Raw genomic sequence first — 27672 nt, 5'->3', positions numbered from 1 at the left:
CAGCCAGATGTGGCCTCATTTACCACAACCCTTTGAGCCCTGCCCATCAGCCAATTGCTCTCCCATTGTATGAAGGTTTTGTTTAGTTGTATGCCACAAAACAATGCTCTTCCAAATTACTTAGCACCCTATTGCCATCTGCCCCTGTTGCATAGTTTGCAACAGGACAAGGCCCACAGCACCTGCAGTTGCCCTTCCATCTGATTAGTTTATAAAGGCTTGGGGAAGTGCATTTTTCTTAGCACGAGACGAGTGACATGACTGGTTTTTAGAGAGTAACCCAAATAGCTTTTCCAAGCAGGGCTCTCTAGAAAATGAAGCTTAACATCAGCTATGCAAAAGGTCTTTAAGGTGGGAAAATTCCAGTCTCTGATGCATTTGTTCTTAGACTTTATAGAAAATAGCCTACTAACTGTTTTTTAATATCTGGCTTTTCTACTGCAGTTTCAAATGCTTGTAGCTTCTGTTTATACAAAACACTCTCAAGTGTTTCTCACAGCTTGCTTTTTACTTGCAATTCACAGGAATATTACATGCTGTACAAAACAGTCAAGCTGCTGCTTTCATGAAAGATCCCCTTTGGATATTTTTTTGCTTGCATGCTTGACATTTGCATTTGGCACTTTGCGTAGATGTGCCTGGTTACTTCTCATAGGTTATGTTGTGTACTCCTGAGGGTCCAGAGGCCATTGTTTGAAAAATCACTTAGTCATACAACAGTATTTTCAAGTGATAATCTCATTAATTATTTAAAATGTACACAAGTGCTTTTTGTATTTATATATTCTTTCTTCTTAGACTTACATGATATCTTTTCTAACATATTTGCAAAATTTCACAGAATTTCTCCTTTTTTTTTTTTTTTGTTTTCTTTCTTTCTGTGGTTGGGAGGCTGGGAGTTAGTAGTTGTGTAAAGCTGTAGATGTGGCTATTAGTTCTTTGCTTTTCCAGCTTTATCCCCCCTTATTTTACAGTCTGCAAACACAAATAGAAAGGCTGAATGCACAGTCCCCTCCACACAGAGGTTTCTTAGCAATGAAGAAGGCCTCCTCTGTCCAACCCAGAAAGATAGCACTCAACATATTGTATGACAAGAACTATGTTTTCTTGTCAGAAACAGGAAGAGCGATTGCGTATCCTTAGGCTCACTGTTGTCCATTTTTACATTTTGGACCCTGCCGAAATATAGAAAGAGTTGATGACGTGCAGATCCGGAGGCATTTTAAGTCCTATCCAGATAAGACTGCAAGACTTCTGAGATCTTGTACTGTGGCAACTCAGCCTCTCCCAGACAGGGACTATTTGTCTTACTGTGCTGAATAAGAGACTAACCGTGATGGTCTTTGTTTTTCTAACACAGATACATTGGTTTGGGGTAAGTTTTAAAAATCAAACCATGCAAGGAAATATGTGTGTGCACAGCATAAGCAGTTATCTGCTACCAGTAGTGAAATCTTGTTTCTCTTAATAATAGCAGCTTAAATAATAAAAACTGCTGGAAATATTGGTTGTGATTCCTGTCTTCTCTGATGTGAAGCTCTGTAAGGGACAATTGCACTTAGAGCAAGCAGCAGCACCCTGCCCAATGTCACTAGGTGGCAATGATGCTGCGTGGGCTCGAGTGGTGGCTGCAGAGCACTGGCGCCAGGTGACAGGGTGGCCTGTGCAGCATTTCGTGGGAAGCTGCCCAGTCTTAAAGCTGGCCTGATCAAGAAAAGGAACAGGATTATGCGAGTCCGATTTGCAATGCATCCTGCACCTGCTGCTGTTTAGTCATTCCCAGCGCTGCGTTGCGCCAATGCAGCAGTACTGGGCAAACCCAGCACCGCAGGTTGTTGTTAGAAAGGGCTGGGGGCCCTCTCCTCAGATTTGGGGTCTCTTGGCTCCCATGTGCACCATAAAGAGATGCTCCATGGAGCACTGTAGCCTAAAATCCTCATCAACAACGCTAATCATTTCTAGCTCGAATGCATGAGCTATGAGTTCAGACCACAAATGCTGTGCGAGGCCTGTCTGCAACAGCTGATTTGCAAATACATCATTCAGCATTGAAAAATAGGATAAAATAGCTAACACATCCTCTGTATCTGGTTCAAAGGACTGATGGCAGCTGTACAAATACCCATTGCTTTTTCCCACCTTGTACCCAATATTGAATTTTTAGTTCCAGGTTTTAGCAAGCAAAGCTTTGCTGTGATATTGCAAAGGCTCCAAACATGCCTGAACTTCCCAACCACACAGATTTTTGCTAAACCCTTTTGATATCCACTTTTGGGGGGATTTTTATCCATTTGTAAAGGGAGAAGACTGTTATCTCCTCCTGGCCATGACAAGCAATGTTTGTGCGGTCACATTAGAATGTATAAAAAATTTACCAAGCCCCATCAGCAACTTCTTGCAGATACCTTAATTGACTATAAGCATTCCTTTAGCCCTTTGCACTCAGAAATGCAGTGTGGTGGCTCCTTCCCCTGTGCTGTGCCCCCCTCTGCGCTCCCCAGCCCTGGAACTGCTGCTGGTGTTCCTGCCGCCAAGCAGTGGGGCTGTACAAGGTCTAAAAATCCAGCCCAACAGGGAGAAATACTGTTTTTTTGTCAGCTCAGCTTAGCAAATCTCTCCAGCTGCCCACTGACACGAGGTAGAATGTGTCCACTTAAGCTGCCATAAACCAGGCTGTAGTAAGCAACAGTACCACTGTGTCTTCTGCCCTGTGAAAGACACTTTAAAAGTGGTTTTTAGATCAAAGCAAAAGCTGTCAAAAAAAAAAAAATCCAGCTGAAATAAATCTGAGTAGTACTTTGCAGTTTGGTGCAATTGCATCCCTTTCTCTCCTAACCTATGCAGTGGTTTTGTAGTATTGAAAACCTATAAATAACCTGCCCAGAGCAGAGACAGATGGTATCTCACAACATTTTGAATATTTGTGAGTATCCAGAAAGCAGTTCAGTGCAGTATAGGCTTGAACTCTCTTTAGAGCTACTTGAAATTGTTTCTTCACAGACTCAATGCCCCAAATAAATTATCTTAATTATCTTCAGTGAAAGCTTGTTCCTGGGGTTTGCTTTCACTCTGTCATCCCTAAGCTGATGGCAGGGTATTTGTAAATGTAACAGTTCTTGCTCAGAGGTTTTAGTATGCACCAGGATTTCCTTTAAGTACAGGAAACGTGGAAGGATGCTGCGTGCGTATTGCCTCCATCAGCCTTGCAAGCATGGCAGATGCATTGCGTAAGCCAAAAACTACCACTTCATTGCCCTTTTCTTCTGTGGAAGTCCTTTTGCTGCCAACCTTTTCACCTACTTTTATTTGCCAGCACCCACTCACTGTGGAAGACCAGTTCTGCTTAAGAAGCTGGAGTAGCTGTGCTTCACTGATTGCAGCCCACAGAGGAACTGCTTCTGACCCCCGTGCTTTGCTGTGGTGCTTCCCTGCCTGCCTGGCCATCTTTCTTCCTCATCCTGCCATCAGCCTTCCTTTTCTGCAGCAGTCTCAAGCACACAGCTGCCACCAAGTTGTTCTTCCTTCCCTGCACTTACACTCATTACATGGGGCATCGTCTTACACACAGTGTTCAGAAGTCTGAGCTGCCTGAAATGTGGTCTCCTTGCCGCAGTACCCTCTCATAACTACACACAGGAGCGTTTTTTTTCCCCGGTGTTTTACCATCTTCATGAAAGTCTCTCACAAACCACAGTGTAAGTTAGGTAGGGTTCCTGTAACCGTCAGTAAGGCTTTTACAGAACAACACCAACGACAGAGGCAGGCTGTGTCCCACTTCAATTCTCCTATCTCCATTTTCCCCTTGCCCTGGGGTTCTCTGGGCTCAGGAGGGACGTGCCAGGAGAGCTTCTCACACATGGGCTGAGCGTTATTTGTTATGATATATCAGAAAGGCAGTCGGCTTTTCTTAGCCTCTGCACATAATGCAATTAGGAAAAAAATAAAAGGTTTAGATTCCTGAAAAGAAATCATCCTTCCTCCTGTATGTCCTCCCTCAGCCATGAGTACTAATGGGGCCACTGATAGAATAATATATTTGTGTGGTGAGGACAGGCTACAAGAGGAGAGAAGGGGCTGAACCGTCCCCTGCAACGTGGCTGAATTTGTCCTCGTGAAGGGACAGAGGGCGAAATGTGTTGTTGGCAGTAGGCGCGGGTTGGAGCTGTCAGAAGCAGCTGGAACATGCAGACTGTGTCCCGGCTTTTCGGGGGCACGGGGCTCTCTGCCTGCTGTGGGAATGCCGCAGCGGCATGCAAGTGTTTTGCTGAGTAAGTGCGGTGCGAGCTCCGTCTGTAAACAGGGCACTGGGGGAGAGAACGGGGCTGCTCGCCCCGGGCTGGGGCTGTCTCTCGCAGGCATCCGACCTTCGTGGCCTCTGTGGGGTTTTGTAAATCGTTTTGTAAATGTAGGGCTGGGCTGTTAACTGGACACTTTGGAGTTAGGAGCCAGCTGAAATTGTACATTTGATGGCTATCAGAGAGAGTACAGCGTGGTAAAACACCGTTCCTAACTCTGCATACAACTCCTAGATGCCCCTGTGAGGTTTTTTATGATTATTTTTGTTGTTGTTTTACGAAGAAGACACTATATTATGTACATAGGCAAGAGAATAGGAGCTCAATGGCAATGCAGTCACCTTCAGCACCCAGCTATTCTGTCACAGCCAGCTCTGCAGCTTCGGTGGCCAAAATAACAGAGGTGCTCAGTGCTGAGGGCATGCTAGCTGAAAAAGATAAGGAAGGACAAACAAGAGGCCAGAAAAAAGGTACATGGGCAAAAATGCTCACAACGATGGGTTTCTTCTTTTGTAATTTAACACCGGCAAGTACCAAACAGAAAACACAGGTTATGTGACTGGGAGCACATCTTCCTAATCAGTGTCCCAGGAATGTCTTAGTGCTGTTATTTCAGTTGCCTGAAGATGAATTCTTAGAGAAACACAATGAGAAGCAGAAAACAACAATATTGTTGGTTACAGAGAAGGGTAGAGTAAGAAAGTGCAAGTCGGTTTTAGTGAAACTGTGACCAACGGAGTAGTGGATACCAGCTCCGGGCTCTGCATTCCAAGAGCGAGATGGAAATAGCTGGAGAGAATTTGAAGGGGAAAACATAATATTATTCAGGCACCAGTCAACAATCCTCATAAACAGCTGCAAGGGAGCTCAACCCACAGGTTACAGAGGAGAAGGTAAGAGGTGATGTGATCCCTGTATGTGCTTGATATTTATTATGGTGGACGTGTTTAATATACTAAAAGTCACAGAGAAGAGAAAATAACTGCAAGGTTAAATTTAGATAAAATAAAATGTAATTTACTCAATAGACCACTGGAACAAGCTATGAGGAAAGGGTTTTCTCTCATTGTTTGGCTTCTTGAAGATCAGACGAGGTAGCTTTTTAAAAGATATCCTTTAGTCCAGGCTGTGGGAAAACATATTTGCTTGTGGGAATGCCAGCCTAGGTTACTCTGGTGTCTCTTCCTGCTTTGATACCCACAACTTTGTGAACCAAATAAGTCCTCCTGGTCCTTCCTTTCCCCTCCCTCCCTCCTGATTACTCTTCTTTCCACAGGGAGGAAGGATTTTCACTGCTCTCAGCATTCATCATAACCTTATCTGAGCTGCAATAATATGGAAACGGGCAAGTTTAAATAGCACGCTTGCTTCAGTCAGTTGTCTGTAGGGTCATGAAGGAATTTCCCATCAAAATGCAATTAGCCAATTTATTGTCTTCTCTTTTACTAGTAGCCAAGTGCTATTTCTCTCCAAAACATCAGGAGAGGAGCAGAGCATCACTTTCACAACAAGCAGAGAGCTCTTGGGTACCAGGCTGAGGCGAGCTGCACCCACATGTGGTCAAACTGATTGAGCCCATGCTGGTCTTTGCTAGGGGCACGTGTCAGGTTAGTCTGGTGAGGACTTCAGCACTTTGTTTTCTCTGTCACAATGGCTACTGTTAATATCTACGATGGCTTCTCAACTTATGATTTTATTCTAGGAAGTTTCACTGGAAGAAATAAAATCTCTCAGCAGACTTTGAAGATTTGGTGAGTCAGGTTCTGCTCTTGTACAGGAAAAAAGGAAATTTCATCCTTATTGCAAATTATTTTTCGTTTTTCCAGTGGTCATTAATTTTTTTGAGGCTATTTCTGTAGCTCTGCCTACAGCCGATTTGGAGAGGCAGGCACCACTGCCTGGAGGCACCCTCAGCCAGCAGAAGCTGTTCTCTTCCCAGGAAGCACCAGTTGATGTGTAAAATAAAAGCTTCAGAAATGAGACAAACGAAGCTAAGCAAACAGCCAAAAATCCTACAGTTTCAAGCCTTCCAGCATTGCAATAAAATTAAGAACTTTTTTTTTTTTTAATTGGGGTTTGCTAATGATTTCTGCTTGTATACTTGAGACATCCTTGAAATCTCAAACTGAATGCTAATGGACAAGTGCAAAAGCAGGAGCTAACACAGAGCACCCCAAGGGTTCTGCAGGATTGTTCAGCCAAAATTGACTTTCCTCTGGTATTCTTTCCCTTTGCTTTCCACTTGGTTTCCAGCCTCAGCTCGCTCTCTACAAATGCCTTCATTTGGTAAGACTTTTAAAACAAAGACCCTGGCATTCACCATCCTGGTGAAGAGTATGCTTAAGTGAAGGATGTTGTAACTTGCAAGTGGTTGAGAAATTTGTGCACAAAGCAGGGCAAGAGTGAAATCCCTCCTCTTCCAGCAGGGCTAGATACCGCTCATTTTGAAGCTTGCTCTTGTCAGGCACGTACCCAGGTGACACGTTATCGGCACAGTGAAACCTGCCAGGCTAAGAAAATAACTTTGTTTGCAGCACAAATACCAAGAAGGCACAACAACGTTACCCCCACATGCTCTGTTTAATTTTGCTTTCTGGCTTCCTGCATTTCCCCCCAGTTTATGGGCATGGTGAGCAACCTGCCGTGGCTTTCATTTACCCTGAACATGCTGGGGAAGTGTGGGCAGGAGCCACCGAGGGAGCAGCCACACGGCCAGCAGGGAGCTGAGCCGCTCTGCTCCTCCTGGGCACCACAACTACTGCCCAGCATGTGTTTTGGGGACAGAAGTGACAATTTAAGCAAGTGTTGATGTCTTTTGACTCCCTGCATCACCCCTTTGGTTGGTCACGCACGAATGCGTGGTAGGCCACGGTGTTTATCGTATCAGGAAACGAGTCTTGATCCTGCTGAAAAAATAACCTTCTTCATTTTGATTGTGGACTTGCTGCGTTCCCCAAAGTCACTTTCCTGGTTCTGTCCATCACCGACCTGTCCTATCCCTCCCCGTCTCTTGCGGCACCGCACGGCGAGCAGCATGGGGGAGCTGGCGGGGCCCCGACCGGTCTGAAAACGATCTGGGGAAAAACGGGTGTTGTTGGGGCACTGCGGGGACAGCACAAGAGGCATGTCCCCCTGCCCTGCCCTGCTGAGGCCCCACCGGGAGCGCTGCGTCCTGGGCACGGCAAGGACGAGCGGGTCCAGAGGAGGCCACGAGGATGCTGGAGGGGCTGCGGCAGCGCTGCCGCGGGGGAAGGCGCAGAGAGGGCTGGGGCCGCTCAGCCGGGAGGAGCCCGGGGGGGCCTCGCTGCAGCCTTCCAGCACTTGAGGGGGGCTCGTGGAAGGGACGCGGGCTGCCAACGGCAGGACGCGGGGCTCGGCCGCGGTGCTAGGAGGGGACTCCTCATTCGGGGGGCGGTGAGGCGCTGCCCGGGCTGGCCGCGGCCCCGGGGCTTGACCCGAACCCCCCGGCCCCGGCCCCGGCCCCGCGGGGCCGCCTCGGCGCCGGGCTCCGCGGCGGGGGCGGCGGCCGGGCGGGGCCACCCCGCGGAGCCGCCCGGAGCCGGGGGTGTCGCGGCGGCTCCCCCCGGCCTCCGTCACGTGCCGGGCGAGCCGCGGGGTGGCGGCGGCGGAGGGAGGGCCGGCCGGGCCGGGGATCAATGTCATGACTTCCTCCAGCGCGCCCCGGCCGGGGGAAGCCGCTCGCACAGCGCCGGGGAGGCCGGGAGGCGCGGCCCCGCGCCGGGGGGAAGATGAGCGCCGGGGACGTGGTGTGCACCGGCTGGCTCATTAAGTCGCCCCCCGAGAGGAAGCTGAAGCGCTATGTAAGTGGGAGACGGCGGCCCCACGCGGGGACGGGGCGCGGGGGGGAGGGGGGCGGCTCGGGGACGGACCCCTCCCGGTCCCCCCCGTGCCCCCCGAGCGCTGCTCGCGGGATGCGAGGCGCCGGGCTTGGAAACCGCAGCTCGGCTTCGGCCGGCGCTGCCAGCGCGGGCGGCTCCGTAACGGGACTGCGGGCGCGGCTGCTGCGGGGAAGGGCAAGGACATCCCCCCCCTCTTGGGGGAGTAGGGGGGAGAAAAGGGGAAAAAAAAAAGGAGGGGGGGAAAAAAAAAAAAAGGAGGGGGAAAGAAAAAAAAAAGGGGGGAAAAAAGGGAGAAAGGAATAAAAAGGAAGAAAAGGGGGAAAAAGAAAAAAGGGAAAAATAGGGGGGAAGGAAAAAAAAGGGGGGAAAAGGGGGGGGAAGAAAAAAGAAATAAAAAGAAAAGGGGAAAAAGAAAAAAAAAGGGGGGAAAATAGGGAAAATGAAAAAGGGGTAAACAGGGAAAAAGAAAATAAAAAAGAAAAAAGGAAAAAAGGGAAAGAGGGGAAAAAAACAAAAAGGGAAAAAAGGGGGAGAAAAAAAAAGGAAAGAAATGAAAAAAGGGACATTAAAAAAGAAAAAGAAAAAAAATGAAAAGAAAAGAAAAAAAGGAAGAAAAAGGGACAAAAAGAAAAAAAAAAAGGAAAAAGAAGAAAGAAAAAAAAAACCACCCTGATACTTGACATCCTAAGTCCCGGCTTTGTTCCGATGCTCGGCGCTTTCCGTGCCACGGCCGCGCTGCTGTCATGCACCAGCTCGGTGCACGGGGGGGCGGCCGCTGGTGCAGAGCGCTGCGGGGGGCCTTGGGGACCCCGGTGGTCCCGCGTGGGTCGCGGTGTCCCCGGGCACGGCCGTGGCCGTGGCCCGCCACCTGCCCCGGCTGGGCTGCGCGCCCTGCGGGGCTGTGCCCACGCGTGGCCCCACCACTGCCCGCAGCGTTCGTCGCGCTCGCTTCTGGTTTATCAGCGTTTTTCCCGGGGCTGCTGATGTTGGCTTTTTGTCGTGGCATGAGGAATAGCCGCCCAGTGAAGAATGCGGTACAGACAGCGCCGGCCGGGTGCTTTTCCTTTCTGCCTAAGAGCGAGGAGAAGGGCTCGGCTTCTGCTGTCAGCATTGACTTTTAACTTGGTGGAAGGCAGAGTTTCTTCTCTTAGATCATAGCGTGGCATTGAAACGGCTGAATATTGCTTTGTTCCACTAACATTTTCCAGTTCGAAAATAACTACGCTGATGTGTCTCGAGGGAGCTGCAGATAAAATATGGATATCTAATTTTTGTTGTATTTTATAACGAGTGTGCTAATGGCCCTTCAGAGCAGACACCAGACAATGCAAGAGCCACTGATTCACCCAGCTGGTGTCATTAGTAACTCTGTCAGTGAAGCTATTTCTGATGACTCAATATTCATAAAAGGGAGAAGCAGAGAAAACAGAATGTGATAAAAAAAAAAAAAAAAAAAAAAAGGCTGGGATTTGAAAGCCCCCATTATACGGTTGTGAGAGGACGGCCACAACAGGGGCTCTGCTCAGCCTGCAGGGCTCTGCAGCCTGCTCCGCTCCGATTTTGCACTACAAAACCTGGGGCATTTGGGTCTGTGTTACTCTGCAAACAAGAATCACTGGATTAGCCTGATCTCTGTGGATTAGGCTTTGTTTTCTGGTTAGGGGGATAAACTGCTCTGTAATAAAGCAGAAAGAAATCTGCTGTAAGTGCAGTAGAGGTTAGTGCCCTTTCTCATCTGCCTGGTGACACAGGCGATGCTACAAACCAAGTGCAAATCGCCTTGGACCTGCAGGGAGCTCTGTTTTTCACTTTTTGTGTAGTTTCACCAGCATTGCAGCTCGGGCATCATGCGCAGGGTGGTGGGCAGCCCATGCTGAGCCACCCTGGCAGCTTAAAACCGACACAAGCTTGGAAACAAAGCCTGTGTAAAACGACTTCGGGAGGTGTTGAGCATCAGCTGCTCACAGCAGCCTGGCGTTGGCTCTGCTCCTGAGCAGCCAGCAGGCATAAATCCCCAGCTTTACTCCAGCCCTGGGGCTCAGCTGGCACAGCCCAGGGTCTGGGAGGGAGCTTCAGAGGGGAGCTTGCCCCTGCCCATGGGTGCCCTGCTCCCACCGTGCTCCCCCAGTTGCTCACACTGGGTCATTTTACTTTTCCCTGAGCTCAGCATCAGGCCCGGGGCTTGCTGCCTGATGAACAGATCTGTTTGCAGTCCTCAGGCTCTTGCCATAAAGCCCAGTTAAATTCACTGGGATTTGTGGTGAGGAGACTGGGATCAAATGCTGAATTCAGGCTGGGAGACTGGGAGCTGCAGACAGACCCCTGAAGCCAGTGGGAATATTTACAGTGCTTATAAAATCAAACCCAAGTGCCTTTGCAAAATGGGACCCCAAAGACTGGAGCATGCCCTGCTTTATGTTTGTTCTCTGATGAAACCAATTAGGTTTTCTACACATAAACAAGGTCGGGATTTGGCTCTAGGTGAGCAGGACGTTGTTTTCCAAACTTTGAGAAACGAAAAGCAGGTGTTAGGAGCCTGTATTTTTCCTGTAATGTCTTACAAAGCTGATGCTCTCAGTAGTGCTATTCTTAGAAGTGTCTTATCATTCCCTAACAAAGGCTGCTCTCTTACATGTGCAGGAAACGAACATGAGATTAATTACCCGCGTGTAACTTTCTGTAAAAACACAGCGCCTGATGCTAAATGCCGAGAATTCATTACAAAGCACAGGGAGCCTCACTCCAGCAGGCAAATATGCCGAGAGTGTTTTCGTAGCATGCAAAATTCTGACACTGGAGACATGAAATCTGCCACGCCAGCCTATCTTGGAGAGGCAGAGGACTCTCCTGGGAGAGCTTTTGGTGTTTGCTGCAGTTCTTTGTCCCCCGCATGTGACCTGAAAGCTGTGCTGCTCTCCTCTCGGCTCCCGGGTTCCTTCTCCCTTGGGGCTAGGGGTACTGGGGGCTCCCCAGGCTTGGGGGAGCTGCGTGTGGGGCGGGCAGGAGGGGAAGAAGCTGCTCCCCAAAACTGGGAAGTGGCGGCAGTGGAGGTGAAGTCTGTCCTGCTCTGACTGAAAATGCAAAGTTTCAGGCACACTCGGCCCTGTGGAAGGAAAACCTGGCCCCGCTGGAGATTTCTGTTATTGGAAATTAGGAAATTGGATGTCGTGGGAGAACCTGCTCCAGGTTTGATGGGTTTCTGAGTGCCCTGTACTAAAGCTAAATACATCCAGCCAGGGGGGCAGGTTAGGCACAAAGAGCCTCGAGGGGAAAAGGCGTTTGTTAAGAAGAAAAATCAGAAGGCTCCGGATGGTGTTGTTCACATGTCCCAGTTCTGTACTGTTAGCCTTGAACGGCAGGTTTTTTGGTGCTTTTCATGTTGAGATACAGCTGATCACTGACTGATAATATCTGTTTTCTGCTTAGTGGAGTCAGGGAGAATAGTTTCATGGCCTAGAAGACAAGGGAATTGCTGCAGCCAGTGCAAAATGTCACTACCAGGGAAATAAAGGCTCAGAGAGGGTGCAGAGGATGATGCTTAATGAAGCAGGAGCTCGATGACATGCAGAAGACACATTGTTCGTGTGCTGATAAGGAGAAGGAGACTGAATTTTTAGCAGGTGGCCAGCTTGAACCTGTCCTCAACTCAGTGTCCTGTTGTTCCTTGTGCATGGGAGCAGCAGCAGGAGTAGTCAGCAGCCTGCCCAAACACCCCTGAGTTTGGTGGTTTGCAGGAGCAAAGGGTGATGGACAGATGCTTGCTCAATGTGACTCAGTGCAGCTCCACTGAAGGCAGCACGGCACAGCTGTACCCCAGCTGAAGAGCTATTTTTAATCTGCAGTACTATATGAATTGATGAGGGAAGACCACTTGCTTGAAAAAGACAAGTTTCCCGCTTTACTTCAGGGACTGCATTCTTCAGACTATATTGAAAATCAGAATTACTTCTCAGCATCTCTAGAACAAGAGTCCAAAATGGACTTGGGCAGAAAACTCAATATTGCACTTCTTAACTCTCTACTCATCGAGGTGCCTGAGCTAGAAGGGCAAACAGAGGGCTTAGCTAGCCCTAAATGAGCTAACTGACCAGGCTGAGAATAATTTATGAGTATGGCATCTATGCAAGGCCATACAGGATGTCTGCAGGGAAGGTTTGGCAACTCAGGCCAAGTTTAAGAAATTAGAGACCCCATACCTCACAGAGGTACTGCTTCTATGGCAAGGTTCACAGAACCCAAATCAGCAACAGCGTAAATTAATGTTTTTGGCTGCAAAAAGGTAGGAAAATGGTGTCCCTGCTGCTGTCTCTGCTGGAAGGGCCATGGGAAGGGCACAGCAGGTAGCAGGAGACAGTCACTCCTGCCTGGGGGATCAGCCATGCCACGACCATGCACCCACTGCCAGGGTTGTACGAGGTAAGAGAATGTAGACGACTTCTCCATTTTTAGCTGAAGTTCTGGTATTTATCAGGAGAACAAACGGGAAGTTACTGGCCACTAAGAAGAAAAAGTAAAGTAGAACTGTGGAAGAGTTTGCTCAAGTAATAGGAACAAGACTCCCCCAGCATGGCGAGGGGTGGGTGGGACGCGGAGCGGCTCTCTGGTCTAGCAAGGGCTGGTGTCAGCAGAGGACACTGCCACCCTCATCTCAGAGAAATCCCCGTGTGCTGTATGAAGTCAAATACTTCTGCTGCTGCTTTGGGATTTGGGGGAATTCTCCAGAAAACAGCTATAAAAGAAAAATCTGAATTTAACTTCCATCCATCAGCCTTTTTATCCAAATGTGTCCTGCAAAGCCTCACCTCTCGTGCTCTGCCCCTCTGAGCAGAGTTATGGCCACCTTTCATACCCTGGTGGAATCAACATCTCCGGCTCACGCTGAAATTACTGAGGTTATTTAACCAATTTATGCTAGTTTGTAACTCTAGTTTATAAGGCAGATGGGAATAAGAGTACCCTGTGATGGAGAAAGATCACAGAGTTATTTATCTGCCTGCAGTTTTAAGCTTTGTACCTATGTTTTTCCTGTTCTTACTTCATTTTAAAGGCCAACATAAATTATCTCTGGCTTGTATATAGAGGAAAAACTGAATTTTGAGAAAACTATATACCAGATGAAGACTTCCTTAGTATAGAAGCTCCTGTGTTGCAGACTCTACATCCCCTTCTTTGTGAAACCCTGAACAAATTGATCTCACTGGTAAAATACCAGCAGAAAATTTATTTTAGGGAGGAGTTTCCATCATTAAACATTTTTAATTAGCTCAGTGCAAATCAGACTGTGCTCCAGCATTTAACCATGTTTTGGTAGGTTAAGTGGGATGTTTATTCTAGACTATTTTCTTCCATTTCAAACATGTTTTGGTAGCTTAAATGCAATGTTTAATGAGATAGGCTGACTTCTAAGAAAAAAATAATTTCTAAAAAACACTGCTGTTCTTGGCAACCTGAGTATCAGAATGTTAAGCAGAATAATTTCCCTTGGACTATTTATTTGGGTGGGGCAGTAATAGCTCTGAAGCCCCAGTTTAATCTTTGCCTACATGTTTTCAGTGCACAGGAATGTCCAGCTATTGGTTTCTATTCAAAACAGAAACCCACAACTTATCAGGTCTTTGCATTCAAAATAGAGACTTTAAAAAAACATGCTTGTTTAAAATAGAGAAGGAAATGTTAGCTTGAGTGGTAATTAAACTTGTGATGCAATCAAACATATATTAGAGGAAAAAAGCATTAAAAGTAGCACTTTGGTGAGCCATTTGTTGCAGCATGAAAACTGTAATATGAGTAAACACATTGCTTTTATCAGCAATGCATCAAAATGCTGTGAACGTGCATTATGCCTTTTTTTATTATTATTTTTTTAGGGAAGGGGAGAAGTTTACCCTTATAATGTTACTCAGTAGAGAAACAGTCACTCCATTTGCTTGCTCGTCCTTTTCATTTGAGTTGGAAATGAATTAGCAATGAGATAAGACAAGAAAAAAATGCCTTGTTTGAAGTAAAATTTGCATGTCAAAACATTATGTGCAGCCAGATAAAATAGATTTTCCTCTTTCTCATTTCTTGTTGAATAAAATTCAAGATTTCAACCTTTTATTATTTTGAACTTTACAATATTCCTGACTTGTTTTAGTTTGCGTTGCATCAGAAAAAAAAAAAAAAAGCCCTAAACATATAGCCATGCAAAGTTCATTTTTAAAAAACTGCTGCATAATTTAGTACTCGATATTTCTTAAAAGTAAAACAAAACTGATGTCTAGCCTCCAGGCAGCAAAGCACTCTCTTTCCTTTCTGAGGTTAACTCATTAATACCTTTCTAATTGCTAGAATGAAACAACTGTTCTTAGAGATGTTGTTATTACCTTCCTCTGAAGCAGCTGATGCCAAAAACCCCACCTGAGCCCTGCAGTCAGCACTACCTTGCAGCTTTCTGCCAGAGCCTGGGGAGGTGCATTTCAGCTGCTCGGTATCTGTTCCCATAGAGCATTTTACAAAAAGACAGTAAAATGTCATTATTAGTATGAATTTAAAATTACTTAAATGAAGGTGTTAATTTAAATGGAACTTGGATTGACACCTGAAAGCTTTTGACTCATTTTTGACAATGCATTTTAAAAGACAATAGTTTCTGTGAGCCCCATTAGCGGCAAATATTATTTGCCTTTGAATCCCGAGTCTCGGGGATCATGGGTTATGTGTTCATATTTCTGTTGGGCAGAATAATGGTCATAACGGGGCCCTTTCTGAATGTGCAACTGTTGTAATCTCAGCAGAGAGCACAGTTTGTGAGCAGTCTGTTTTCACATACCAGACTTGCAAACTGTTTGTGGAAGGTCAAGGATCGTGCAGTTGTGAATCCATTTGTTCAGGCTGACAGGAGCTGGTGGTGCCAAGGAGAAGAGGCCAGTAGTACGGAGCAATCATCGGCCATTTGTTACTTGCAGACCTCACGCTCTGGGTGGTAAAGCCACTAAACTCACAGAAGCATTGAGCTGATGCCTTGTGAAATCACTTTCTGTAAAGGCTGGGGAGGCTGGGCGCACACGCCTGTGGATGTGCAGACACTCATCTGCCAGCCAAAAGCTCCGGGCTCTGCTGCTGACCCCAGTGTGGAGCCGCCAGCAGGCGGGGTGGCCATGTGCTGGCCAGACCTCTGGAGACGAGAAGAAGCATCTGACAAGGTGCCAGCAGGGCTTACAGAGGCAGCAAAGCTGTGGTTGCACAAGAGGTCCCACGCTGCTGCGTGAAGTGCTTGCTGCTGCTCCAGCTACCACATCTGTGTTGTTTACTAATATTTATAGTGGAAGCTTTGCGATCTTAAGAAGTTTTATTTTTAATAAGTTCAACATTTTGAACACGTCCTAATAAAATGATTGAGTTCGCACTGAGGACTTAGATTAAAAATAAGAAGCACTTAAGCAGCTGAGGGAACTCCTTTTCTGAGATACTTAGGCGTCATGCTCCCACTGAGGTAGGATTTGCAGAATGTTCTCAGGCGGTACCCCTCTGATGTGAGGGGTGTTTTAAAGCTCTCCACTCACTTACTGTCCCTGTAGTGGGATTTGGACTGCTAAATGTTGGCTGTTAATGGGACTCTGACTCCTATTTCACTTGGATGCTTTCTGTAATGTCCCTTCTGGACAGATAACCCTGAGCATCGTATCGCCCTGAGCAGTGGATCATATGATAATGGGAAACTGTTTCTGAAAAGTGAGGGGAGAACACCAAATACATTCCAGCATTATTTCAGTATCCTCCCCAAACTCCCGCTTTCGTCTCTGCTGAGCCTGAGAAATGTTCAGGCTGAAACATCATTAGGACAAGCAAACAAGAAGGTCAGAGGCGAGTTGGACTTGCATAACAAGGAGCCTCATGGTGGTGACACTGCCTGCTTCCCTTGGGCATCTCTGCGCTGGGTTTGCAGAGTGGAAACCTCATAATACTGGCTTGTGAAAGGGAAAAAGCATTTACTGAAGTGTTACTAGACTGCAAGGCTTTAGCAGTTTGGTTATGAAAAACATGTTCTTTTTTTTTTTTCCTTTTCTTTTTTCAAATTCACAACTGAAAGTACTGTTGCTATGTTACTGCAATGGTGTGTAGGCTGCTAAATAAATAGAGGCAGTTTAGTCCATGCCAGAAATAGAAAGCCAGGTCAGAGGTGACATTTGGGACATGTTGAGAAAAAAAGAATATATAATTATTTCTTTCCTTCCTATCATTCTCTTCAGTCTCATTAACCCCGGACTTACTTAGAAGGAAATTACAACAGAATTTTGGGGCATGTGAGAGTACTAAAAAATGACACCTCTGGAGTTTCACTGGGGCTTTTGGTTTTGTTTCTTGCGCGATCAAATTTGGAAGGGAAACTGGTGGAACCATGGCACCTCACGCGCTTCTGTACTGCATGGCTGCTCCGGGGTACCCGAGGGCACTGCCGAGAAGTCCCTCTGAAAAGGTGTGCTCGGGAGGGAAAATGCAACAAAGAGAGCAAGCATTGAGAAAACATGCTGCCGTGAAGCCAGAAACAGGAAATCTGAATCCATTGTCCTTTTTGGGACAGCCTGGCGGGTGACCAAGGCCCAGGCACACAAAAACATGCGTAGGCCCTTATGCAAGCGCCCCTGGGTGCCTGCTGGAACCCTTGGCCCTCTCAGCTCCGCTGTAGGCTCCAAATCACACACCAGCTCTGGGTTTCACTCACCCAGAGCCACCTCTGGTGGCACCCCCAGCCTGTGGTCATAACGCAGCCACCAAGGGGGTCTCCGGGGGCAGGACTCCCCACCGGGCCTGCTCTGGCAGTGAGCCACCAGGCCTTGCCCTGCCAGGGGGCGCAGGGCAGAGCACTCTGCTCCTCTGTTGGTCAGTGGAGCGGCTTTGTGATTAATCTGGAAGATTATATATACATACATACATAATTTACAAATACATATCTTCAACTGTAAACAAATTATTGATGTGGCACAAGAGGCGTCCGGTTTCTTTGGGAATTAGGGGAGAAGCCCACAGCCGTAACCTAAAGCAGTTTGGTGCAGGCAACCCCTTAAAGGTTTCTTTGCGGTGTTTTTGTCGTTCCACAGATCTGCTGCTTTCCTACCAACCAAAAATGTAAACGTACCTCCAATCCAAGAGAGCTTTGGATCCAAAGGGGGAATCTGAGGCATTCCAGAAAATGCCACATTGACCATAAAACTTAAAGAGGATAACTAAATTAGAGGGTAAAACAAGAACCAATGATGCTAAGTACAGGTTTCCGTGCTCCAAAATTGCAGGGCTTTTGTAATTCTCTTTTTATTTGTTAGCATATATTGAATGGAGGGCTGGAATTTCAATGGCTAGGGATATTTCCTTACATGATGGATTTGAATAGCTGATTTAATAAGAAACTTTTCCTGATTTTTGGCTATAATCCAACTCCTGGGTGCCTTTAGACCCTGAGCCACAGAACCTTGATGAGTTTCTGTGTCAGCACATGAATGAGTTGTTCAGGACCATCAGTTTGTTTTTTTTTTATTTATTTACATGAAGAATTTGTTGTTGCTGTGATTGGAGACATTTGCTTTTTCTAGCACAGCCAGTATTCAACCTTGGGCTGAAGGAGCGGGGTGTCAGAGGCTTTCTTGTCCCCCGTGGAGTTCAAGCTCTGGTTTGGGCTCTCAAATCCGTTACCCTTGCCAGAGTTTGCATTTATCTCAGACTCTAAGGAGCAATTACTATGATTTATCTGTCTTTGGAGTGAAAAAGATTTTACCAGGCATTTCCTACACAGAAATCTCCAGCCGGGAGAATTGCAACCTACAGCCCGTCCTTTCCAGAGCTCTGTTGCCCACGCTCAGCAAATTGCCCAGCCTTCACCACCACCAGCAGCATTGCTAAATGGAAAGGAGGATGAATTACACCCTCTGCAGCTCTGTTATGTTATCCTCCTAAAGGACCTATTTGTCTCTTATTGTATTTCCAGCTCCTCTGTGCTTGACATGGTCTTCTAAACTCTAAGTAAATTTGGTGTACCAGCTTGGTGAGTTAAAGCTGTCTGCCCATTAGAACATTCCTTGTGGGCTGCAATGATGTTTTCCAGTTCTCTTTGCTGGGGCTAGGAGCTTTAATGAAAACTCATGTCAACCAGAAGATGTCTGACGTGGCCAGGTTTCGGATGTGCTATAGATAGCCAGGTGAAGTGTAAGTTTGTTTACACTGCTGCTTTAAGTCCCTAAGGGCTCCCCTTACCGTGGCGCTTACCTCATGTTGGCTTCAGAGAGGCTTTGGTGAAACCTGCCACCCGAGAGCAGGGGATGCAAGCTGGGAGGTGAAGAGCCAGGCAAAGCTTTCTTGAAGCTGTCATTGTACTGACCTTTCCGGAACAGGGATGGAGAGGGAGAGTCACAGAGATGCGCTTGGGTGCTATGTCTCAAGAACATTTCCAGGCAAACGATTTGCGTGCAGTTTAGCAGCCTGAGCTAGGTGAAGATTTCAGCAGTGTTGGCCCTAATTCTCAATGTTCAGAACTTACTGTGCACCCACAGGCAAGTTTCTGTTTGACTCGTTCCTCAAGGGCTTACTGGATTTGGAAATTGAACTGGGATCTCTGTAAGAGCAAAACAATGTAGATTTTCATTCAGGGATTGTTGTGTTTTTGTTGTTGTTTGTTTGTTTGTTTGTTTTGAAGAAAGGAAGTGTTTTACACACCATCCATGCGTAGGAATAAAAGATAAGGAGCAGAGGAAAGCAAACTCAGATATAAGACCCTGTCCAATTAATAGCCATGGCACCCAGGACCACTGTGTTGCAGGATGGCTGGTCACTGCTGGCATGAATCTAGCATTGCTGTGGTCAAGGCGCTTGCTTGGGTTGGAGAGTCACTCAAGGTCTGGTTCACAGTCTCAGTGTAGGGCAGGATCGTCATGCGTCCTTGCTGGGACTGGCAAGAAAAGGCAAACAATGCTGCAGAGCAACAGCAGCAAATAGGTACAGTGATGTAGCACAACTGAGTCTAGACTGTCAAGCAAGAAACCTTTGCTTTGCTGAAAAAAGTGCACCTATAATGGACAGAAAGGCCAAGTAAGCATTGTCTTTAATAAACTGCTGGAATTGGGCAGGTCTGCGGTCATGCTGGAACATTAGATCTGAAGCTTTCATTTGCATTTATCGGCTTGCACGAAGCTGTCTGAAATACCTTTTTGTCCTCTCTGGAAGGAGTTCAGGTAAAAAGTACTGGGCTCATCAGAAAAAAAGTCCTGAAATAGAAATGGCACCTCACATTCTATAGAAATACCAGTGTTTCAGAAGAAACCAGAAGCCAAAAAATGAAACAGTCTCAAATTCTAACCCATTATGACCACATTTCTGGGCAACATTTAAATAAGCTGAGCTGTCTCCCCCACATATTCCTCACAACTAAGAGCAGTACCTTATGACTGCTGATATCTTGTCTTCATTAAACACTGAAGCTGAAGATGAGAGTTGAGAGCCTGGCTTCTCTCTGCAGTGGGTTATCAGCTTTTGTACTAATTGGCTGGGCAGAGATCAAGGACACAGCCGTGGTCCTCAGCAGCAAGGGGATGGGGAAAGGAGGGCCCTGCCTCCAGGTAGGAACCCTCACCTCTGCCATTATCCTGGTATCTCCAGTGTAGCTGGAAGAAATGGTATGAGATATGGGAACTGTGGCATTTATTAGCTGGTAATTGGAAATGGAAGATAATGAATGGATAAGTTAAAATTCAGAGTTTCAGTTGATTTTGTGTTACATCCTTCATGCAGAACATTTCCACTCAAAGAGACTACAGCCAGACAGAATTATGGCGAAAAATAAAAGCAGAGTTACACAGAAATGGGTAACTTCTTCAAAAGAGTAAACTGTCACTGAAAAAATCTCACTTTCTATTTGAGAGATACAATCTATGCACAGCACAGCCATTTTTGCTTTGCATGGCGTAAGATTTGCATGACTCACAGCCAGCAGCATGCCAAGGACCCAGAAGCAATGCATAATACAGAAGCAGGTGCTGGCTGCTGGCTGGGGGATTCCCGTTGGTTCTGTGAAATGGTGATGCTGTTTGGTGGGGCAGCACCAGTCTGTAGCTTTGGGACGACATCTTCAGCCTCGCTCTGCCCTCGACCTCAGCTGCTGGGCAATAGGAATGCCTCCGCTTTGGGCTATAGAGCAGCTCTCTGCGTGTTTTGGGTTTATTTCCTACAGTTCCAGCTCCTCCAGCAGTGAAGTCCAGTGGCCTGAGAGACTTCATTGACCCCCTGTGCGACTTGCACCTTCCCTAATGACTGCACCCCTTTGGGAACTCTGGGGAAATACTCGTCCACTTCAGAAAATCTCTAAAAATCCATTCTTTGTTTAAAAACTGACCAGACTGCATCTCTCTTCCTCCAGGATATCTGCTTGTTGTGTCTGTGGTTATTGGGCTCCATTTGCAGCTATGCCATTAGAGCTAGATTCTGGAAAAAGCATCTACAGCACTAATAGCCCACAGCAGCCGTTGCCACCTTGCAGTCACATTGCATTGCCACGCACCATTGAGGCTGTTAGGAGCTGCTTATTTTTTCTGGTGCCTGTCTAACAAACCCCTGTTAATCCAGAGCAATATATTCCTTTGGGAAATTCCAATAATACAAGCTTGGTAATAGAGCAAAATTCTGTCTTGCTAACCAGTTTATGTCTACTGCTGATGAAACAACCACCGCTCTGTTGTTTCAAGAAGCTCCATTTCCAATGTAGGCATATAATCCAGTGGAAGGTTATATACATGCATGCTGATGCATGGATTTAAATCAATATAATTAGTCTCATAAATGTCTTACTCATATGTTCTTGGTCTGAGTGACATGTTTTTCCTTTATCTTAAGCCACTTCCAAGGCAATATAAACTAAACCAGGAAAAATGCTCTTTTTTTCCCACTATCAGTGGTGTAGTTATGCCAACAGATACATGGCAGCTGTGCTGTGCTAGTAAAACTACAGACAAGCCCTTGGATTCAAACAGCAAGACACAAGCAGTCATAATCCCTGCTTCTCCACACACCATCTCGACAAAATTCCTTTTATTATCTTGTGTCTTAAGACCACAGTTCAGTTTTGGTGGCTCTTTTGCCTTTGCTGTATTGGACTGTGAATAAAAAAATCCTCGAATTCCTCCTGGGAGCCCCCAGCCAGGGTGCTTGGACGTGGTGGTGCACCAACATTGTCAGCCGAGGATATTTCGATATTTCAGTACTGGACCTTTAAAGGGTGCTTAGCAGGGAGCCTGCTATGTTCTGGGGATTCTCAGGAAAATGTTTTTGTTGTTGTTGTTGTTTTCCAGAAAATCATGGCAAAATAATGATCTTCCATAATTACGTTCCATACGCACAGCAGCTAAACAACAACAAAAAAAATCCAGGTCTGTATTCGCTGTTGGTATAATAATACTCTCCAGAGTATCTGTCAGCATAAGGACTGTGAGTCAAAGTGGAAGGTTTTGTGTAAGTAAAGGAAAAATTAAACATCATCCCCTGTCTTTCTGTAAAGAAGCAGAAGGATGTGAAAAAAATACGTTATTCTGGCTCACATTTGTTCTGCATAAAGTGAATTTTCAGGACACCGTACAAGCTTGCTGCAAAACAGTTAAATAGGAAATAGTGAAATCCAGCATGAATTTTACATAACTCTGTCTTTCATAACATACTTGGGCAACAGAAGAGTCAGTGCAATAATCTGACCATGGCTTTTCCATGCTTGATCATTGGTGACTGCCTGGAAAAGTACATGAAGTACGTGCAACGTGTGTTTAGTGAATTGTCTGAGCAAGAAAGCCCCTTCCAAAGAAACTTAAACTTGTTTTATTTGCTTGTGTAAGGTGGCTTGTGCTGAGAAGGAACGTAACAAGGTAAAAAAAAATCAGTTTGCTGCCGGTCCTAGTTGTAGATGGTACCGGGAGCTCTCGCTGTGCTCAGACCCAGCTGCCTGGCTTGTCGTGGGGCTGCCCTCATGGGGCTGGGGGCTGCTGTAAAGGCACCGGAGAAGCCTCCAGGGCAGCAAATGGAAACATCCAAGTGCTGGAAAAACAGCAACCTTCTTCAGGAAGAGAGCAGCCTGAAGAAACCCCATCGGTTTGAATCCCCCAAGCCAGGCTTGCTGCCCTTAGTCCCAGTGTGAGCCATCCTGTGAGTGCGAGATGATCTGCGGAGCTATTTTCTCCTCTTCACTCCAGTGTGGACATTATCAGCCTGTTTTCCTCCCTTCTGCTTTCGGAGGGGGTCTGGAGGGCGAGAGGAGAGGCTGATGGCTGCTGACAAGGGCTCTGCCATCGCAGATACCCCTTCTGCTTGTGCTTCTAATTGCAGCTCGACAGCTCCCTGGAGGAGCGCTGGCCGGGGCGGGCAGTTATCGCCCTGCTGGCGCAGGGTGGTGCCTCCCCTCTTCCCAGTACCCGCACGCTGCCGGTGCCTCTTCTGGGAAGGGGCTGCGGGCACCGCTAGCCAAGCGGCATCCGCCGACAGGAGGCCCAGGCAGCTTCACCCCCTCTGCTTTTGCAACCTGTCTGGCGATGTCACAGATCCTGTTTATCCTGGATTTGCTCACCTTTTGGTGAGATTGTCATTAATTACTAATTTGGAATGAGAAAGGCTCAATTGGTGTATGCATGTTGCATTTGGTAGTTCAGTTCGTAACTGCGTTTTACTGAATACAGTGTCTTTGGGAAAACTCTTAGTTTCACGGTATCAAACCATTAATTAGCCAAGGACCAAGCCAGAAGCTTGGTGAAGATCCTCAGCTATCCCAAATCACTGACAGCAACTGTCGGTGGATCTGGTGGTTGGCTGCCGATGGGGATGCGCCTCGCTGCTGTGTGCTCCCCTGGCTGCAAGTGCAGTGAGTACTCAGTACCCCAAATTCCTTAAAACTCCATATATAAAATACATGTCAATATGTATATTGACATATACATAATGATTTACAGGGAAAATAAAATAAAGGAGCGTGGAGCTAACTTCTGGCAGCAGTAGTGCAATAATATAACAATAGCACACTATATGTGCTGTAAGGCTCAACTTCCTTTAAGTATTAACACTGTCATAGGATAGAATATGAACATAATGTGATGGGTTTAAAAAATGAATTCAAACAATCAGCAATACCAGAAGCTCTGTAAGTGCCTCATTATTGTTGCAGAAGTATTCTCTTTTATCTGTGGCTCATAATTTCCAAGAAACGAATAAAAAATGTAAACACTTCCAAGCATTCGTCCCTTTGGGCATAGGGTGTGTTAAGCAAAAAATAGAAAGAAAAAAAGAAAAAAAAATTCTTCATGGACAGAAAAGAATTGTTGGCCAGGGCATTTCAGACAGAAGCCAACAATGGCTAACCTAGCAGACAAGAAAGAAATTTGCAAATGGTTTTATCACCTGATTCATGGAAATTCACCATTCATGTCAGCCTTAAAATGAATTCTTCTTCAAGTTTAAAAAAACAACTAGGAACTTTTTTCTGTAGTAGATTTCAATGCATGAGCTGGTTGTGGTAATTACTGGTAAGCAAATAGTAAATAGTCTGAGAGGTAGAAACCACAGAGCTGGAAATCAGGCCTCAGCTAAGCTGGGTCAGATTCTGTGCCTGATTACACCGTATGAATACATTATTGGAGGGCACATTTCCAGCTTTCAGAAGTGAGAAAATAAATTTTTGCAAAACAGACCAGAAATTGCAGAAGAAGACGGCGTCATTACTTTTCTGCACTACTTGTTTAGAGGTGCCCTTTTAATAATACAGGTAAAAATATCCTCATGCTTCCAGGCTGCATTGTAAGAGCTGTAAGATTGTATGAGTTGTTTAAGTTTCTCAGTCCATTTTGTTTCCCATGTCAGCTCTTTAACGGTGGTTTGTTCCCACAACAAAAAGTAAAACAGTACATCAAAGATAGGGTGAACGAAAATTGGCAGCACCCAGCCTTTTGTTGATATGAACATTAACTGGGGGCACGAGGAGAGGACCGTTTCATCTAACCCAAGGAGCAGATAGGAACACCATAAAAATTAGTAAGGTTGTTTTTTCTTTAAGACCTCTTGGAAGCCAGCTGAGCAAACATTGCAGCTCGGGAAGGATCAAAGGCGGAGCAAAATTCTTTGTGTTGTACCTGGCATAGACTAAGACCATCAGAAACCACAACTGGCAGCTGGTGGTGGGCACAAAACCAGAAAGTGGCCGGGGCTTTTCTGCCTGTTGCAGTCTTTGAAATGCCCCCAGTCAAATCCTTGCTGTGCAAGGATTCGTGTTGTTAAAATCTTCCTTGGCTTCTTTGGAAGCTTTTTCAGTTTTCCTCTGTGACTCAAGGTGAATCCATCAGCTCTCTGGAAAGAGTAGTTATCAGAATAATTCCATAGCTTGAGATACTACGATGTATTGTTTACCTTTGTCTTGCACAGTATGTGTTTCTTTTTTTTTTATGTGTCTAATTGCTCTCATAACTTGTTGAGATCAGATAAGGAGTTCTCCCATTTTCCCCAAGGCCAGGGTGCCGTTCATAGCCTTCCAGTGCGATGCTGTTTTCTCCCTCCCTGGTTTTCCCTCTGAACCAGATCTTGCTGAGAGTAGAAGAGACAATTCCCTTGGGGAACTCCTGGGAAGCAGCTCCCTAGGATTTTGCAATGGCTTTTAAGGCACCAGAGAAGACAGCATCACCATATGATTCTTCCTGAGCCTTATAAACAATTTAAAAATATTTTCTGCTTAGGGAAGGCTTTTCTATCCACAGCAGGATCAGATCAATCATTAAATTTTCTCACAAGTTCACATATATCCTCGACTCTTACCGTATCTCTTCACCTGTCCTTTAAAAGCCTCCTAAATCCCTCAGCACCACATCGTTATCCTCCAAATGGCCAGCATCCATGTTGCAGCTACATTTACTGCTTGGCTGAAAAACTTATATGAATTTCTATTTCAGAATCCGCTTACTTTGGGCTGATTTAGCATTGCACGCTTTGGTAACACAGGTCTTCGTTCTCACCAGGGGGTTCTCTACCTCCCAGCTGGTTTTATTTGAATCGAGTAGTTTAGTCTGGAGATTTTAGGAACTGCATTTGCAACACTCAACCTGGTTCATTTAACTCACATTACTTGTATGCTGCATCCTAACAAGTCACATTTACAAACTGCTTCTCTGAAAAACACGGTAAGAAAGAGTCAGAAGCGAGGAGAAGAGTAGGAGTAATCCCGCGTTCAGATCTAAATTTGAGTGAAGTGTAGGATGCAGTTTAAAATAAGAAAAGATAATAGTTGGGGTTCTGTTGTTTCTTTCCACCTCTTTCAAAAGTCAATTTTGATAATACTCCTTACCTCTTAGAAAAAAGTAAATACAAGTGACGGACCTTTGCTGAAGTGTTTCATGAGTTAAAATTAACCTCAGAAGTTTGCACACTCTGTTCTTTGAACTGCGTTTATTTCTATTTTATTTGTTCATATCTGACCAGAAATGGGTAGCATGCAAATGTCTCCTCGTGGTTTAAACAAATAAGCCATGAAGTCTAAAAATGGAAAGCAGTTACTGCTTTCTGTGTACAACCACTGCTTTCAGATGTCTTTTGTAGCTGCTAGTGCTTGTGACTATGGCTCCATTTTTACTCAAAAACACGCAGTCTTCTGAGTTGCTGGGGGAGGAGGGATCCAAGGAAGGGATTTCACTGCTCTGGTTTTCTCCTTGAAAGAGGGCTCCTGCGGTATCCCTGCCCTGGTAAGGACAGCAATCAGCAAAGACCGAGGATGAACCTTGCCTTGCCCTGCAGAACAAGAAGATTTGTTATTCAAAATGTCAGCTAATCCCCAGCAAAAAGCTGCAAAGGTCTCAGACGTGGTGCCCATCCCTGAATTCCCCTGCCAACGTCCGTTGTTTTACAACCGTCCTTCTGACACGCTGCTCTCGGCACTGTTGCTGTGTGCAACACCCAGACAACGCGGGCAATGCCATAAAAAACCCTGTATTCTCAGCAGGGCCACCCTTCTGGGACACCACGTGCAGGAATTATCTCAGCCTTTGCAGGACAGAATTTCTCTCTTCCTTGCAACTTGGCTCCCAGTCTGTAGACAGCACTTTGCATTGGCACATTTTAATGAAATGCAGAAGAAAAAAAATAACTTTTTCCTTTTCCTCTTTAATATATCAGTTTATTTTTGTCAATTTTGAGCTTTTGGATTGAGTTTAGTTTAGACTTGTCAGTTAGGATGAGACACGTGGCTGTAGTGAATTGGGAACTCTCAGTGCGTTAGCTTTGCTCCTGTACTTTCTCGATCATTGCTCTGCTGGAAGGTTTGATGGAGGGTTTTTATAGAGAACAAATAAACCAGAAACACAAATAAAGGCCTGATGGCCATTCTCTTTGCTTACAATATATATTATTCTTTATATTCAGAGTCATTAGGTATTCTTGGCACTTTGAGAGGTCTCCACAGATTAGATCAGCCCTTTATGGAAATAGGTGTTAAACATGCTGAAGTTCAAACCACTTTGTTCTTCATTTGTGATTGATCTGGTTTCTCACATTGCACTTCAGCCTTTGCTTTGCATTCTCGGGAAGTATTTGGTTACTGAGCTCTCTTTCTTTGTAAAACCTTTAAAAAATCAAAATCTATGGTAAATTTTGACTCTTAGAGAGGGAGGAGTTGAAGAAATCCATTGTGCCAAAGCAGCAGTGCAAGGCAGGGGCTTCCATATGGAAATGCATTTTGGTTAAAAACAAAAGGTAGTGGTTTTGAGGCCCAAAGTAAATTGACAGCTTTCTGCTTCTTTTAGAAGAGCCTGCCCCTTCGAACTGCTGACCCAGCTGACAGCAAACTGACTGCTGCTATGGGCACGGGAAGGCAGGGAGGGGACAGGTGGTCTAGAGCTTGAATGGGATCTTTCCCATAAGAGCAGCGCAAAGCCCTATAAGGAGCTCTCTGAAACATAGGGATTGTGGGTATACAGATGAAGAAGGATGAATTTACAACCTTCATTAACCTCTAATGGATTTACAAAGCATGTCCAATGATATTCTGGTAGGGGTTGCCCGTTGTTTCAAGGCAGCTGTGCAGGGGCTCTGTGGGCAGCATCTCCCATGGATGGAGCGAGCATCTGATGGCACCTGCGCACAGATCGACCTGCTGAAGGTGTTGAGCTAGAAGATGGCTGCTAGGAGATAGTGGCTACAAGGTGTACTACTGCCTTGTTATCGGGGCTTAAATTCCTCTTCATAACTATAGGTAAAAAACAAGAGTGTGATTCACAGTTTGGCTTCAGCTGACCCATGGGCCCAACTGTTGTTGTTTGTTGCTGTAATTTCTATAGTTACACTGGAAGCACTCTGGGCTCTAGGTATTCTGACTGCTGAAAGCCAGAAATAACTAGTTGGAATAAAAGTGTTAATAGCCTGATGGCTGTGTGAGTCATAGTCACAGTGGCCTTTGAGACAAAAGAGATTGCTCTGAGCACAGCAGTGGAGAAAGCCCTTCCTCTATGCAGCCTTATTGCAGGTCAAATTTAAACTTCCTTACTCAG

At 45.9% G+C, this 27672-nt stretch overlaps 1 protein-coding gene across 3 annotated transcripts in view; it reads left to right on the top strand.

The window, feature by feature from the left end:
* Positions 1-7615: 7615 nt before the first annotated feature.
* GAB3 (GRB2 associated binding protein 3) overlaps positions 7616-27672 on the top strand; it is a 56886-nt gene continuing 36829 nt past the window's right edge. Inside the window, exon 1 of one of the 3 annotated variants that reach the window (XM_082771070.1) lies at positions 7616-8116. In XM_082771070.1, the coding sequence (XP_082627196.1) occupies positions 8045-8116 (72 nt within the window). In that variant the 5' untranslated portion in view covers positions 7616-8044. The remainder of the gene's footprint in view (positions 8117-27672) is intronic. The other 2 variants (XM_082771068.1, XM_082771069.1) reach the window with 2 other exon arrangements.

The sequence above is a fragment of the Aythya marila genome (assembly GCF_965140915.1).
Source record: "Aythya marila genome assembly, chromosome: 13".
In the NCBI taxonomy this organism is placed as follows: Eukaryota; Metazoa; Chordata; class Aves; order Anseriformes; family Anatidae; genus Aythya; species Aythya marila.
Note: the sequence above shows the minus strand (reverse complement) of the source record. Positions and strands in the feature narration are given on the sequence as shown.